Raw genomic sequence first — 15048 nt, forward strand, 5'->3', positions numbered from 1 at the left:
AGTAGAAAGTACAGGTATTTGAGTTCAACATGTAAGAAGTAGAAAGTACAGGTATTTGAGTTCAACATGTAAGAAGTAGAAAGTACAGGTATTTGAGTTCAACATGTAAGAAGTAGAAAGTACAGGTATTAGTGTTCAACATGTAAGAAGTAGAAAGTACAGGTATTTGAGTTCAACATGTGAGAAGTAGAAAGTACAGGTATTTGAGTTCAACATGTGAGAAGTAGAAAGTACAGGTATTTGTGTTCAACATGTAAGAAGTAGAAAGTACAGGTATTTGTGTTCAACATGTAAGAAGTAGAAAGTACAGGTATTTGTGTTCAACATGTAAGAAGTAGAAAGTACAGGTATTTGAGTTCAACATGTGAGAAGTAGAAAGTACAGGTATTTGAGTTCAACATGTGAGAAGTAGAAAGTACAGGTATTTTGTGTTCAACATGTAAGAAGTAGAAAGTACAGGTATTTGAGTTCAACATGTAAGAAGTAGAAAGTACAGGTATTTGAGTTCAACATGTAAGAAGTAGAAAGTACAGGTATTTGTGTTCAACATGTAAGAAGTAGAAAGTACAGGTATTTGTGTTCAACATGTAAGAAGTAGAAAGTACAGGTATTTGAGTTCAACATGTAAGAAGTAGAAAGTACAGGTATTTGTGTTCAACATGTAAGAAGTAGAAAGTACAGGTATTTGAGTTCAACATGTAAGAAGTAGAAAGTACAGGTATTTGTGTTCAACATGTAAGAAGTAGAAAGTACAGGTTTTTGTGTTCAACATGTAAGAAGTAGAAAGTACAGGTATTTGAGTTCAACATGTAAGAAGTAGAAAGTACAGGTATTTGTGTTCAACATGTAAGAAGTAGAAAGTACAGGTATTTGAGTTCAACATGTAAGAAGTAGAAAGTACAGGTATTTGAGTTCAACATGTAAGAAGTAGAAAGAAATAAGTAGTGGAGTAAAGTACTGATACCAGAAACATGTACTTAAGTACATTAACAAAGTATTTGTGCTCCACTACTTCTCACCTCTGCTGAGGTGAGAAGTAGTTCAAATTACAAAGAAAAATTCACATATAGATTACCATTTGTATTAATTTGGTTCAAGTAAGCATTCTCAGATTTATGTCACAGTTTAAATATTTCAAACTTCTCCAACAGGAAACAGATGATAAGATCATCTCAAACACACGTTCTGTTTTTGCAACATGTAGCTCTGAGCTCTGCTATACTTTTTATTATTTTTTTATGTTATTATAGTTTTCTTAAAATAGTTCTCTATCTGTGTTTTGAATTGTTGTTTTATTTCACGCACCACGACACCAAGTGCAATTCCTGGTACGCGTCAGCCTGCCTGCTGATAAGCCTGGTTCCTCTGGTTGTGTGTGTCCTGCTGAAGCGGCTGCCTCCTCCTCCCCTATGGCTTCTGTATGTAAACACCATGCACCCTAACCCTTCTGTATGTAAACACCATGCACCCTAACCCTTCTGTATGTAAACACCATGCAGCCTAACCCTTCTGTATGTAAACACCATGCACCCTAACCCTTCTGTATGTAAACACCATGCACCCTAACCCTTCTGTATGTAAACACCATGCACCCTAACCCTTCTGTATGTAAACACCATGCACCCTAACCCTTCTGTATGTAAACACCATGCACCCTAACCCCGCTGCACACGGACTGACGCAGCGGGTAATGCTCCCCCTTTGTTCCCGGGGCTTTTCTTGTCGCCCCTCCTTACAGGTGTCTCGTTAGAGGAGAAGGAGCATGGAGCGCAATCAGGCTCTGCTTTCACAACGCGCGCATGAAGCCTCAAACAAAGCGAGCGCCGTGCTTCACTGGGAATTTTCAATCCGGCTGGTTATGAAGTATTAATAGCACTGTTCCTGACAAGTCGGATCCCCTTCTCTATCTCTCCCTCCTCTGCCCTTTCATTCCCTTTCACTCCTTCTTCAAACCGCCTGTGCCTCTGTCCCAGTTTCCCTTTCTCCTCCTTGTCACGATGCACCTTGTACTGTCTCTTCCTCTCTGGTTTGAATCTGTCAGCTCCTGTGCAGCGCTCTGATTTCTTCCTTTGTCTTCATGCTGCGTGTCACATGAGAGGGGACACGTTCAGAGGAACTCTTCTCTGCTTTAGCTGCGACACATCCTGAGCTTCTGTCACCCTCTCCATGCATCAAAAAACTACCTCATCAGTAACGAGGGGACAATTACTGGACACTGGAATGTTAGAGGACAAGCACTCTTATGTTTAGTTGTGTTTGATTGTCTTTTATGTGTTCATCAGACGTAGCAACTATAATATTTAGTAGGTGAAGTTATGTTTACAGTAAAGCTCTCACAGGCACTTAAAGGTGAGACGCTGCATTAATTAGACAAAGCCGAAATGATGAAGCTACGGTAAAGAGATGAAGGACTAGAGGAGTGTGGGACTAGGAACAGATGATTTGGGGAATAGGAATAGCTGGGAGACCAGGGGACACTAAAGAGTGACGCACACAGCTGGGAGACCAGGGGACACTAAAGAGTGACGCACACAGCTGGAGAGCAGGGGACACTAAAGAGTGACGCACACAGCTGGGAGACCAGGGGACACTAAAGAGTGACGCACACAGCTGTAGAGCAGGGGACACTAAACAGTGACGCACACAGCTGGGAGACCAGGGGACACTAAAGAGTGACGCACACAGCTGGGAGATCAGGGGACACTAAAGAGTGACGCACTCAGTTGAGAGACCAGGGGACACTAAAGAGTGACGCACACAGCTGGGAGACCAGGGGACACTAAAGAGTGACGCACACAGCTGGAGAGTAGGGGACACTAAAGAGTGACGCACACAGCTGGGAGATCAGGGGACACTAAAGAGTGACGCACTCAGCTGGGAGATCAGGGGACACTAAAGAGTGATGCACACAGCTGGGAGACCAGGGGACACTAAAGAGTGACGCACACAGCTGGGAGACCAGGGGACACTAAAGAGTGACGCACACAGCTGGGAGACCAGGGGACACTAAAGAGTGACGCACACAGCTGGGAGACCAGGGGACACTAAAGAGTGACGCACACAGCTGGGAGACCAGGGGACACTAAAGAGTGACGCACACAGCTGGGAGACCAGGGGACACTAAAGAGTGACGCACACAGCTGGGAGACCAGGGGACACTAAAGAGTGACACACACAGCTGGGAGACCAGGGGACACTAAAGAGTGACGCACACAGCTGGGAGACCAGGGGACACTAAAGAGTGACGCACACAGCTGGGAGACCAGGGGACACTAAAGAGTGACACACACAGCTGGGAGACCAGGGGACACTAAAGAGTGACGCACACAGCTGGGAGACCAGGGGACACTAAAGAGTGACGCACACAGCTGGAGACCAGGGGACACTAAAGAGTGACGCACACAGCTGGAGCGCTTGGTGACGTTCAGGATGATAAAGCTGAACAACTGTCTCTGTCTCAGAGTCGTCTCAGAGCTGTTAGTGTTTGTCAGTATATCTGAAATGAACAGGTTAGCTACGTTAGCTAGCTAGCTTACAGCAGACCTGCAGTGACATCAGAAGGAGTCATGTGACCACTTTGTTCAAATAAGACAAGAAAACAGAGACAGTTGTCCAGCTTTATAATCCTGAACGTCACCAAGCGCTCCAGAACACATCTGACAATCTGCTGTTGTGTGAAAACGTCTTGTGTTTCTCTTAGTTTTATAATCTCTCGACATATCTCTACTTCCACCTCAAATCCTTTCTTTCCACTTCTCCTTGTCTCCTGTCTACCCTACTATCTGGTCGCCTTGCTCTCCTTCAAAAGCCCTCAACACCCACCTGCCTAACTTATACTTTCCCATCTCCCCCTCCATCACTCCCGATTTGCATGTCAGATTTCCCCCTTATGTGAGATCAAAGTACCTGGAGGGTTTTCCTTCAAAACGGTAAACCTTCTCACTCCAGTCATCAAGGTCGGGGGATTGAACTCGTCCGAGCACCGTCGTCGGGAGAATACCTGTCATGGGGTAAAAGACACGGGAAAAGTTCTTTAAAAAGCAGAGGCTTTGAAAGGAATTAGTTCTGAGTGCAGAAGATCCCTGCGGTACAACCCAAATATTGAAATTGAAGGAAAGAAAGTGGAGATAAGGTGGCGGGCACGGTCATGGTTTGACAGTTTCACAGCGGGATGATGTACACACATTAGAAATGCTCAAACAGTGTCTTCCAGAAAAAGCTCAACGCTGTAATCTCTTTAGCCGTGAAATCAGCTGCCTTTAAAAATGGCTCTTGCTTATGTTCCCGTCAAACCTGGGACTCGAGACGGAGTTAATTGTTTGCTTCATGACATGTTGTGGAGCTACGTGATGGATTCGTATTAGCGGGTTAATGCACTTTCATGTGGAAAGGCCCCGGAGACGGATTCCACTAAAAATACATTTCAGAAAACCTTAGTTCCTCCAGAAAATTACAGGAGGCTGACAGATGGTATGAAGCGCTAAATAAGTGATGTGGGCTTCAGCAGTCGAGTCGTAGCAACACGAGCACTCAGGAGGCGGTGGGGGGTAGAGGAGCCCCTCGGAGACAATCCCCCCCCAACCGGTGGCCCTATGATCAATGTCACATGATCTCTTGGACATCTACAACTACAGTCAATCGAGGGTTCTGGAAAGTGAAGCCCAGAGGGGTAAAATGCATTTACTCAAGCACTGTACTTTAATACAATTTGAGGTACTTGTACTTCACTTGAGTATTTATATGCTATACTACTTTGTACTTCTACTGCACTACATGTATTTAATACCTTTAGTTACTTCACAGATGTGGATGACTGATGTGAAATCTAATCAAGTGTTGAATCAGACTTTAGTTCCACCTGGAGTAAATCCACCAGCTACCCTGCAGTAATACAAAGTACTTCAAACTAGCTGCTCCTTCACCAGCTTTGAGAACACTTTCATGATCAATCATTATAAAACATATCATATATATTATTCTGAAATGGACCAATCTGCACAACGACTACTTTCACTGTCGCTACTTTCACTATATTTTGATGAGAATACTTTTCTACTTTCACTTGAGTAACATTTTGAATGCAGGACTTTTACTGTAACAGAGTACTTCTACTTTTACTCAAGTACAAGATCTGAGTACTTCTACTTTTACTCAAGTACAAGATCTGAGTACTTCTACTTTTACTCAAGTACAAGATCTGAGTACTTCTACTTTTACTCAAGTACAAGATCTGAGTACTTCTACTTTTACTCAAGTACAAGATCTGAGTACTTCTACTTTTACTCAAGTACAAGATCTGAGTACTTCTACTTTTACTCAAGTACAAGATCTGATTACTTCTACTTTTACTAAGTACAAGATCTGAGTACTTCTACTTTTACTCAAGTACAAGATCTGAGTACTTCTACTTTTACTCAAGTACAAGATCTGAGTACTTCTACTTTTACTCAAGTACAAGATCTGAGTACTTCTACTTTTACTCAAGTACAAGATCTGAGTACTTCTACTTTTACTAAGTACAAGATCTGAGTACTTACTGTCGCTACTTTCACTATATTTTGATGAGAATACTTTTCTACTTTCACTTGAGGAACATTTTGAATGCAGGACTTTCCAATTCTATAGAAGTCTACGAGAAAAAACCCAACTTCTCACATGATTTATTAGCTCATATTCCTGATTTAGTAAATTACAGTCCCATTTAGAGAACATCTGAAGATGAAGCCGGGTATGCTTTAGGGCGGGGCTACCTTGTGATTGATAGTTTGCCACCATGCCGTTGTCCAGTTGTTAGTTGTCATTTCTATGTTATAAAACGTTAACCTCTTGTGTGATTTGTGGTTTTACTCAATAAAAGTTACATTTTTGGTCCCCAAAAAATATAATCTTCATCCTTTGATCCACGCTTTCGTGTCACTTCAGGTTCCACTAATGCTAGCGTGCCATTGAGCAAGACAACTTCTACAGTGAAGAAGAAAGTAGTGATTTTGAGGCTCTCAGGTGTGAAATGAAGGAGCAAGAGCACTCTGCAAAGCCTGTTCCTGGATACATGAAGGTGTACAAGAAAAAATAACCGTGTAGCTGTGAACAGCAGAGAGGAAACAAAGACCAGATGTACGATAATCCATCCGGGTGAAACCACTTTACTTATCACTGCCCATACAAACACAATGTTCCCCGCTGTTGGTTCCTCACATTAAAAGCTTTCAGCTGGCAAAGAGACTTGAGCTTCATGGTCCTGGCTATTCTTCAGTAAAACAGGTCTATTCAATCAGGTATAGATATATTCTGCATATTCTCAGAGTTACAAAACACATGGACGTCCAGCACAAAGAGAGAAAGCAACATTGATCTGTGTATTATCAATGTAATTATTAATATAAACCGTGTCGACCCTCTGAGAGCTTTGGTCATGGACATTTGGGAACTTAAAAAATTGGCCAAATAAGGTTAAAAAACTCTAGCGTTGACCAGTTCTCCAATGAGAATTATTATGACCCATCATTGGGCATCATTTCTTTAACAATGCAATGAACCCACCCTGACCTCTAATCCAGAACAAAATACCAACATCTTTTGCTATCCATGACCGCTGAATGTCCAATACGAACTCAAACATACCTTCATAACTGTAGACGACAAAGTTGGTGTGACCCGAGGAGTGAGGGTGGTCATTCCTGTCACCAATCACCACCATGAGCGTGCTGGTGGAGCTCATTGGAGGAGAGCCGCTGTCAATCATCAGAATGGGGAGGCGGTACTCCTTCTGTCTCTCGCGGTCGAAGGTCCGGAGCGCAGTGATGGCCGCGCTGCCGTTACGGAAGTCCGTCAGGTTGAAGTTTGTGGCGTCGGAGGTGAGCATGAGAAGGCGAATGGAGAACGGGCCGCCGTTGGTGGAGGTGTCCCGGTCGGTGGCGTGGATTAGGAGGGAGGAGTCATTCATTCGGACTGCCTGAGGGGCGGCCATGTTCTCCCAAACCACAGGCTTATAGGACACCTCGAACTCCGGCCCGTTGTCGTTAATGTCGAGTACGGTTACCACCACGATGGCAGTTCCAGTCAATGGTGGACTCCCAGAGTCCGTGGCGAGCACCATGATCCTGTGCTGCGAGATCTTCTCCCGGTCCAGAGAATCGGCCACCACCACCCAACCGGACTGGTCCACCAGGAACTGATTGTAGGGGTCAGACTCTTTTGAAATACTGTAGGAAAAACGTCCATTTTGTCCCGAGTCCAGATCAGAAGCTGTTACCTGAGCAACGATCGTGCCCACAGGAACGTCTTCAGACATGGCTGGAGACTCGTAGAATTGAGGGAAAAATACAGGTGCGTGGTCGTTGGAGTCTTCCACCTGCACGAGACAGTAGGCCAGGCTGAAGAAATCAGCGTCTTCCGCCTTCAGCGTCAGATTGAACGTCCTCTCACGGGGCTTCTCGAAGTCCACCATCTTCTGGAGTTTGATCACGCCGCGCTTGTTCACTTTGTCCGTCTCCACGAAGAACTTCCTGTCCTCGTCCCCGCCGACGATGCTGAAGGTCACCACGGCGTTCTCTCCTTCGTCTCCGTCTGTGGCGGAAACTACAAGAACCTCGCTGTTCACCTCCAGGTCCTCCGTCACCTGAGCACCAAAGAGGTACATCATGTTCAGTAAAGGGAACTGAGAACTTCCACACCACCACTATGCTACATATCAATACCACTACCATCATTACAAAACACTCTCTGCTATATAACATGTGCAATATTATTATTTTTAATAATGTTCTATAAGAATGGGCAATTACGTATCTGCCACTACCTTCTTTTGTTATTACATTAATTACATGACCGTCTTTGTTTCCTGTAGATATTTAATTGCTCTTTTTACGGCACTGTTAGTGTACAGTTTTATTATTGTGCTGCTGTGTTTATTGTATTGTTGTAACTCTGGCTCAACTATTTCCTTCGGGATGAATAAAGTCTTATCTTATCTTATGTTTCAGTATAATCATTAGAAGACTTTAAGTTGCCTTGTTGCTATACACGTTTCTATATAAGTAAACCCACAGCTACCCTGCAGTCTACAAAGTACTTCAAACTAGCTGCACCTTCACCAGCTTTGAGAACACTTTCATGATCAATCATTATAAAACATATCATATATATTATTCTGAAATGGACCAATCTGCACAACGACTACTTTCACTGTCGCTACTTTCACTATATTTTGATGAGAATACTTTTCTACTTTCACTTGAGGAACATTTTGAATGCAGGACTTTTACTGTAACAGAGTATTCCTACACTCTGGTACTTCTACTTTTACTCAAGTACACGATCTGAGTACTTCTACTTTTACTGTAACAGAGTATTACTACACTCTGGTACTTCTACTTTTACTGTAACAGAGTATTACTACACTCTGGTACTTCTACTTTTACTGTAACAGAGTATTCCTACACTCTGGTACTTTTACTCAAGTACCAGATCTGAGTACTTCTACTTTTACTCAAGAACTAGATCTGAGTACTTCTACTTTTACTCAAGTACCAGATCTGAGTACTTCTACTTTTACTCAAGTACAAGTTCTGAGTACTTCTACTTTAACTCAAGTACAAGATCTGAGTACTTCTACTTTTACTCAAGTACAAGATCTGAGTACTTCTACTTTTACTCAAGAACAAGATCTGAGTACTTCTACTTTTACTCAAGTACTAGATCTGAGTACTTCTACTTTTACTCAAGTACAAGATCTGAGTACTTCTACTTTTACTCAAGTACAAGACCTGAGTACTTCTACTTTTACTCAAGTACAAGACCTGAGTACTTCTACTTTTACTCAAGTACAAGATCTGAGTACTTCTACTTTTACTCAAGTACAAGATCTGAGTACTTCTACTTTTACTCAAGTACAAGATCTGAGTACTTCTACTTTCACTTGAGTAACATTTTGAATGCAGGACTTTTACTGTAACAGAGTATTCCTACACTCTGGTACTTCTACTTTTACTCAAGTACAAGATCTGAGTACTTCTACTTTTACTTGAGGAACGTTTTGAATGCAGGACTTTTACTGTAACAGAGTATTCCTAATAATTTCCTTCGGGATAAATACAGTCCTATCTTATCTTATGATTCATTATAATCATTAGAAGACTTTAAGTTACCTTGTTGCAACACGTTTCTATATAAATAAACCCGCCTGGCCTTGCTGGACTCACCTGAGTTGTATAGACGCTCTGAGTGAAGACAGGTGGGTGATCATTGACGTCTGAGATCATGATAGTGGCTGTTCCCGTTCCCGCCAAACCCCCTCCGTCCCTGGCCTCCACCACCACCAGATAGCGCTCCTCCACCTCGCGGTCCAGCGAGCGCAGCACCGTGTAGATGGTCCCGCTGCTGCCGTTGATGGAGAACAGGTTGAGGTTAATCTCGTTGCGGACGTTCTTGATGATGCTGTAGGTCATCATGGCGTTCTTGCCCTCGTTGGCGTCATCCAGGTCCATGGCGCGCATCTCCATGACCGACGTGTCCGCAGGGGAATTCTCAGGCACTTGTCCGACAAAACATCCGTCTACTTCCAGCGCCGGGCACGGGAAGAAGGGCGCGTTGTCGTTGACGTCTCGGACCTCCAACAACACATCTGCAAATCCCGTGAGTCCTGCTCCTGCCTCGTCGGTGGCGAAGACGAGGAACCTCCAGGCCGCTCGCTCCTCCCGGTCCAGGCGCCGCTGGGCGTAGATTCTCCCGGTGCGTTCGTCAATAGTGAACTCTCCATCGGCGCCCTGGCCATGGAGGGAGTAACGTAGCGCGGTCTGATCAGCTTCCTGGTCCGGATCTGTGGCCGACACCTGCAGAGGAGAGACATTGATATTAATAATAATACGTTTATTTAGTATAGGCAGAAATTAAGGTTAACATAAAACAAAACACAGACCACGTCGAGTACCGAAAGGAACAAACATAAGATTTTTAAACTTTTAATCTATGGTTTAAATTCCTTTGCTGTATTTTATCTTCATGTTTCTAAAAGCTTGTGAATGAAAAGCAGATTATTCTCATTTAAAATATGTATATGAACTTTGGACAGATCTTGTCATGGTTTTGGATTTATGTTTTCATTTTCCACCTTTTATTTTGAAATGTTTTCCTCCTTGTGTCTTGTCTGATCCTACTTCCTGGGTGTTTCTCAATGTCAAGGAAGGATGCTCCAGAGCCACTATTTCAAGGATGCTACTTCATCGAGTGCCACCGAAGGACTGTTCCAATGTCCAGGCTTGTCCTTGGAATTCTACCGAGCCCGGCGTCCTTCGTAGCGAGACATTTCGAGGCTGCTCCGCCGCCTTAAAATCCCCACAATGCTTTGCGCACGGACCAATTTCCAAATCTTTGGCGCTCCATTTAAGGCGGGGCCTCGCATATGACGCACACCTGCACACCTGTTAGCCTGTTCCACCATTCTTCGTTTTCCGAGGCTAGGAAGGATTCGCTTCTGAAGGAAGTGACTCGGAAAACACGTCCTACCAAGGAAGCGTCCTCGACATTGAGAAACACCCCCTGTGTCTGCCTTCCTGTCTTTAGCTTCCCTGGTGTGTCTGATTGTCTCATTGTGTTCACCTGTTGCCCCCCCCCTTGCTTGTGTTTCTGCTTCCCCTGCCCAGCTGTGTCTTCCCCTGTGATTACTAGTGCTGGGGGGAAACGATTATTTTGAAAACCGATTAATCGGGCGATTATTTGATCGATTAGTCGACTAATCTAACGATTATTTTTCTGTTGTTCAATTCATAAAAAACGTAATGTAAAAAAAAATGTTTTCACGATACTGTGTCTCAGGGGATCTTAATATTTAAGAACCTATTAATGTGTTATACCAGATTAACGGAAATAATCTCAGCTAATTGACGATACAAACCATGTTTACCAAAACAAAACACAAGTCTCATAAGAAGCATCTAAATGACCCCTGAGCGAAAAATGCTAACGGACATTGGCACAGAACTCAAGATAAAAGTACCCTTATTACTTATCGTAGCTGCACATACAATATATCCGATTAAAGCTGAGACTCCACAGATTATGTAGGTATATAGTATCATCACTGAGTGATCCGGACTCGCGACAGGGGAAGCAAATACAGTCATCACAACACGTACCTTCACAGAGCTTCTAGGGAGATCGTCTCACCACCGTAATCTGATCAAAAGACGTGTTCAATGGCAATAAAATGAGAAAAAACGCGGCTGAATCGGTTAATCCATAGGTTTTTAACGTCTATGTATACAAAAATGATTGAATTTATAATCCATAATTCCATTGTATGTAAAAAATCGGAGAGCAAATGCTAGCTGCTAATGGTAGCCACCACAGCTAGCTGCTGCTTCTGCTAGGCTATGCAGCAGTCTCAGTGAGATATACATATATAAATATCTTTGCGTTTTGGACTAACTTTAAAATATTCCCATGCTTTTGAAGACCTAGGGCGAGATGTTTTCGTTTGGGGGCTTCGTGCGCAATCCTGTGAGGAGGAGGTGGTAGCCGTTTCAGTCTCCATTGTGTTTGAAGTGCGATTGCGAACTGCTTGTTGCTTTGGGTGACCCACGTGTGTGTAGCGACGCGTCGACGCGGAAATATGTCGTCGACGATATTTTGAAGTCGACGCGTCGACGTCGTCGACGCGTCGCTACAGCACTAGTGATTACCCTTCTGTGTATTTAATCTTGTCTTCCCCTGTGCTCCTTGTCTGTTCGTCGTCTCTTCATGTCCTTGTTCCCTGATCGTCTTTGAAGTCCATGTTACCTGCCCGTCTTTGTCCGTGTTCCTGGCTGCTTGTAAGTTTGTTCTTGTCGTGCTCCTCGGTTTTGTTTATGTTAAGTAGTTTCTTGTTTTTCCTGTTTTCAGCATTTTAATAAAGCTCGCCTTTTGTTACTTGACCTTTTTTAGTCCTCTTTCTGCATTTGGGTCCTATTTTTCCCCAACCTGACAGATCTGTCACCTCCTAATCGAACCACTGTGTGAAAAACAATCACCTCCAAAAGCACCAACACCACATTCTGTAAATGGATTTCATTATACGAGCAATGAAACACGGCTGCTGAACATTGACTTTTCACTTCAATTAAATAACAGTCCTGCTCATTTCTTTGCTTTTTTCAAGCCCATAGGGACATGAGCCTGGCACTGATTGCAGCACAGAGGGATTTAAGAACACGGGAATAAACATTTCTCTGATGCCTCGTCCTGTTTGCCTAATTAACCTCCTGCTATCTCTCTGAACGAGGACAGCTCTCACATCTGTCACCGCGACACTCAATGCAATTAAAAGTTAATAGACGCCAACAAAAGCCAGGAAAAAGTCGACTTTGAGCCTTTCTTTCTCCTCTTTTCTCACAGGAGGGGTTTGTTTACAGGAGTCTTTGAAGTCCCCCCCCTGGGTCTCCTGACAACGTGATGCACAGCGACAATATTGAAGACGAGCCGCCGGAGAGGAGGCAGGTGAAGTCAAAGAATATTCATTTCCAATTGGATTTTCCCCTCCGCTCACTATCTGCTGAATTGCATTAACACACGGGGCTGAGAGCGGCCTGCGCTCAGGGAGGAGCCGGGAGAAAGGGTGGAGAGGAGCGGAGCGTACATCAAATCAATTCCAGCAGGCGAGGGGAAGGAGACTCGGTGACACATGCCTCTCTGACGGGGATTACTTCCCTCTGCGACGCACCTCCACTTTCATAATCTGATTTAACTTGGCGGCACATGCATATTACTGTGAATTACCGGAGGTAGGTGTGACGAAAGGCGGGTGAAAGCCACTGAAGAAGGTCGACTGACTTTCTGAAGCAACTTCTCAGTTCCCGAGCCACTTCCTGTCAGGATTCTTTGGGTTTGTTCAATTTGATATTGTGTTAAACAATGTCACACACATGTGATGTGTTAGTATGAGGACACTGGATCTGTGCTGAGGTCTAGAGGCCTTCAGACTAAGGGCTGGACAGATCGCCCAACAGTGTCTCAAGACTCTCAACGCTGCAAAATGTCCAATTTTAGAAACAAAGAAGCTGGCATGCCAGCATTTCCATCAGGAGAAACGCGCTGCAGCTTCAGAAACGATGCAGATATAAAAACCCACATGTTCCTCATGAAGAAACATCTCCAGCAACAACACATGCAGCGTTTAGAGAACATTCAGCAACTTGAGGAGACATGGGCAGAGTTTACTAAAAGCTGGAGAAGCCAAACGCTGCAGAAGCTCAGACACAACGGAGACCTGGGGACACTAAAGAGTGACGCACACAGCTGGGAGACCAGGGGACACTAAAGAGTGACGCACACAGCTGGGAGACCAGGGGACACTAAAGAGCGACGCACACAGCTGGGAGACCAGGGGACCCTAAAGAGTGACGCACACAGCTGGGAGACCAGGGGACACTAAAGAGTGACGCACACAGCTGGAGACCAGGGGACACTAAAAAGTGACGCACACAGCTGGGAGACCAGGGGACACTAAAAAGTGACGCACACAGCTGGGAGACTAGGGGACACTAAAGAGTGATGCGCACAGCTGGGAGACCAGGGGACACTAAAAAGTGACGCACACAGCTGGGAGACTAGGGGACACTAAAGAGTGATGCGCACACCTGGGACGGGGCGCTTGGTGACGTTCAGGATTATAATGTTGTTGGAAACTTCCCTAAAATGTTTGATGGTCTTATTTGAACAAAGTGGTCACATGACTCCTTCTGATATGACTGCAGATCTGCTGTAAGCTAGCTAGCTAACGTAGCTAACATAGTCATTTCAGATATACTGACAAACACTGACAGTTATGAGACGAATAACTCTGCAACAGAGACACCGTCCCAGCTGTGTGCGTCACTCTTTAGTGTCCCCTGGTCTCCCAGCTGTGTGCGTCACTCTTTAGTGTCCCCTGGTCTCCCAGCTGTGTGCGTCACTCTTTAGTAGTCCCTGGTTTCCCAGCTGTGTGCGTCACTCTTTAGGGTCCCCTGGTCTCCCAGCTGTGTGCGTCACTCTTTAGTGTCCCCTGGTCTCCCAGCTGTGTGCGTCACTCTTTAGTGTCCCCTGGTCTCCCAGCTGTGTGCGTCACTCTTTAGTAGTCCCTGGTTTCCCAGCTGTGTGCGTCACTCTTTAGTGTCCCCTGGTCTCCCAGCTGTGTGCGTCACTCTTTAGTGTCCCCTGGTCTCCCAGCTGTGTGCGTCACTCTTTAGTGTCCCCTGGTCTCCCAGCTGTGTGCGTCACTCTTTAGTGTCCCCTGGTCTCCCAGCTGTGTGCGTCACTCTTTAGTGTCCCCTGGTCTCCCAGCTGTGTGCGTCACTCTTTAGTGTCCCCTGGTCTCCCAGCTGTGTGCGTCACTCTTTAGTGTCCCCTGGTCTCCCAGCTGAGTGCGTCACTCTTTCGTGTCCCCTGGTCTCCCAGCTGTGTGCGTCACTCTTTAGTGTCCCCTGGTCTCCCAGCTGAGTGCGTCACTCTTTCGTGTCCCCTGGTCTCCCAGCTGTGTGCGTCACTCTTTAGTGTCCCCTGGTCTCCCAGCTGAGTGCGTCACTCTTTCGTGTCCCCTGGTCTCCCAGCTGTGTGCGTCACTCTTTAGTGTCCCCTGGTCTCCCGTTCTTGCAGCGTATAATATTTGCAGCGTGTTGTTTGAAAGGCAGGTGAAAGCCACTGAAGAAGAAGGTCGGCTCCTCAGTTCCCGTGCCACTTCCTGTCAGGATTCTTTGGGTTTGTTGAATGTGAGATTGTGTTAACCAATTGTGTCACACACATGTGATGTGTTAGCATGCGGACACTGGATCTGTGGCTCTGAGCTATCTCGCCTCTACGTTTAACCCGTGACCAATACTATTAGATTTGTCTGTTTTAAACCCGATATATTTTCACAACACGCTCCTCGTGGTTAAACAGTTTCACGTTGGGCTGGATGGCCCGGTTATTTAAAGCTAAACAGTCGAAAACATTAAACAGCCATCTATTCATTCGACTCTTTCTGATATTTCTGACTAAATAAAACACAAGTACAGTTTATATTACAACGCCATAACAACCCTATGTTGTAAAATGGTA

The 15048-nt window shown here is 44.8% G+C and overlaps 1 protein-coding gene across 1 annotated transcript in view; it reads right to left on the reverse strand.

The window, feature by feature from the left end:
- Positions 1-15048, reverse strand: part of si:dkey-22o22.2 (neural-cadherin) — a gene marked incomplete at its 5' end in the record, with an annotated part of 37025 nt that overhangs the window by 20133 nt on the left and 1844 nt on the right. Inside the window, 3 exon segments of the mRNA XM_034199598.1 lie at positions 3907-4000; positions 6622-7618; positions 9201-9830. Coding sequence (XP_034055489.1) covers positions 3907-4000; positions 6622-7618; positions 9201-9830 — 1721 coding nt within the window.

Source organism: Gymnodraco acuticeps, unplaced genomic scaffold, assembly GCF_902827175.1.
Source record: "Gymnodraco acuticeps unplaced genomic scaffold, fGymAcu1.1, whole genome shotgun sequence".
Taxonomy (NCBI): Eukaryota; Metazoa; Chordata; class Actinopteri; order Perciformes; family Bathydraconidae; genus Gymnodraco; species Gymnodraco acuticeps.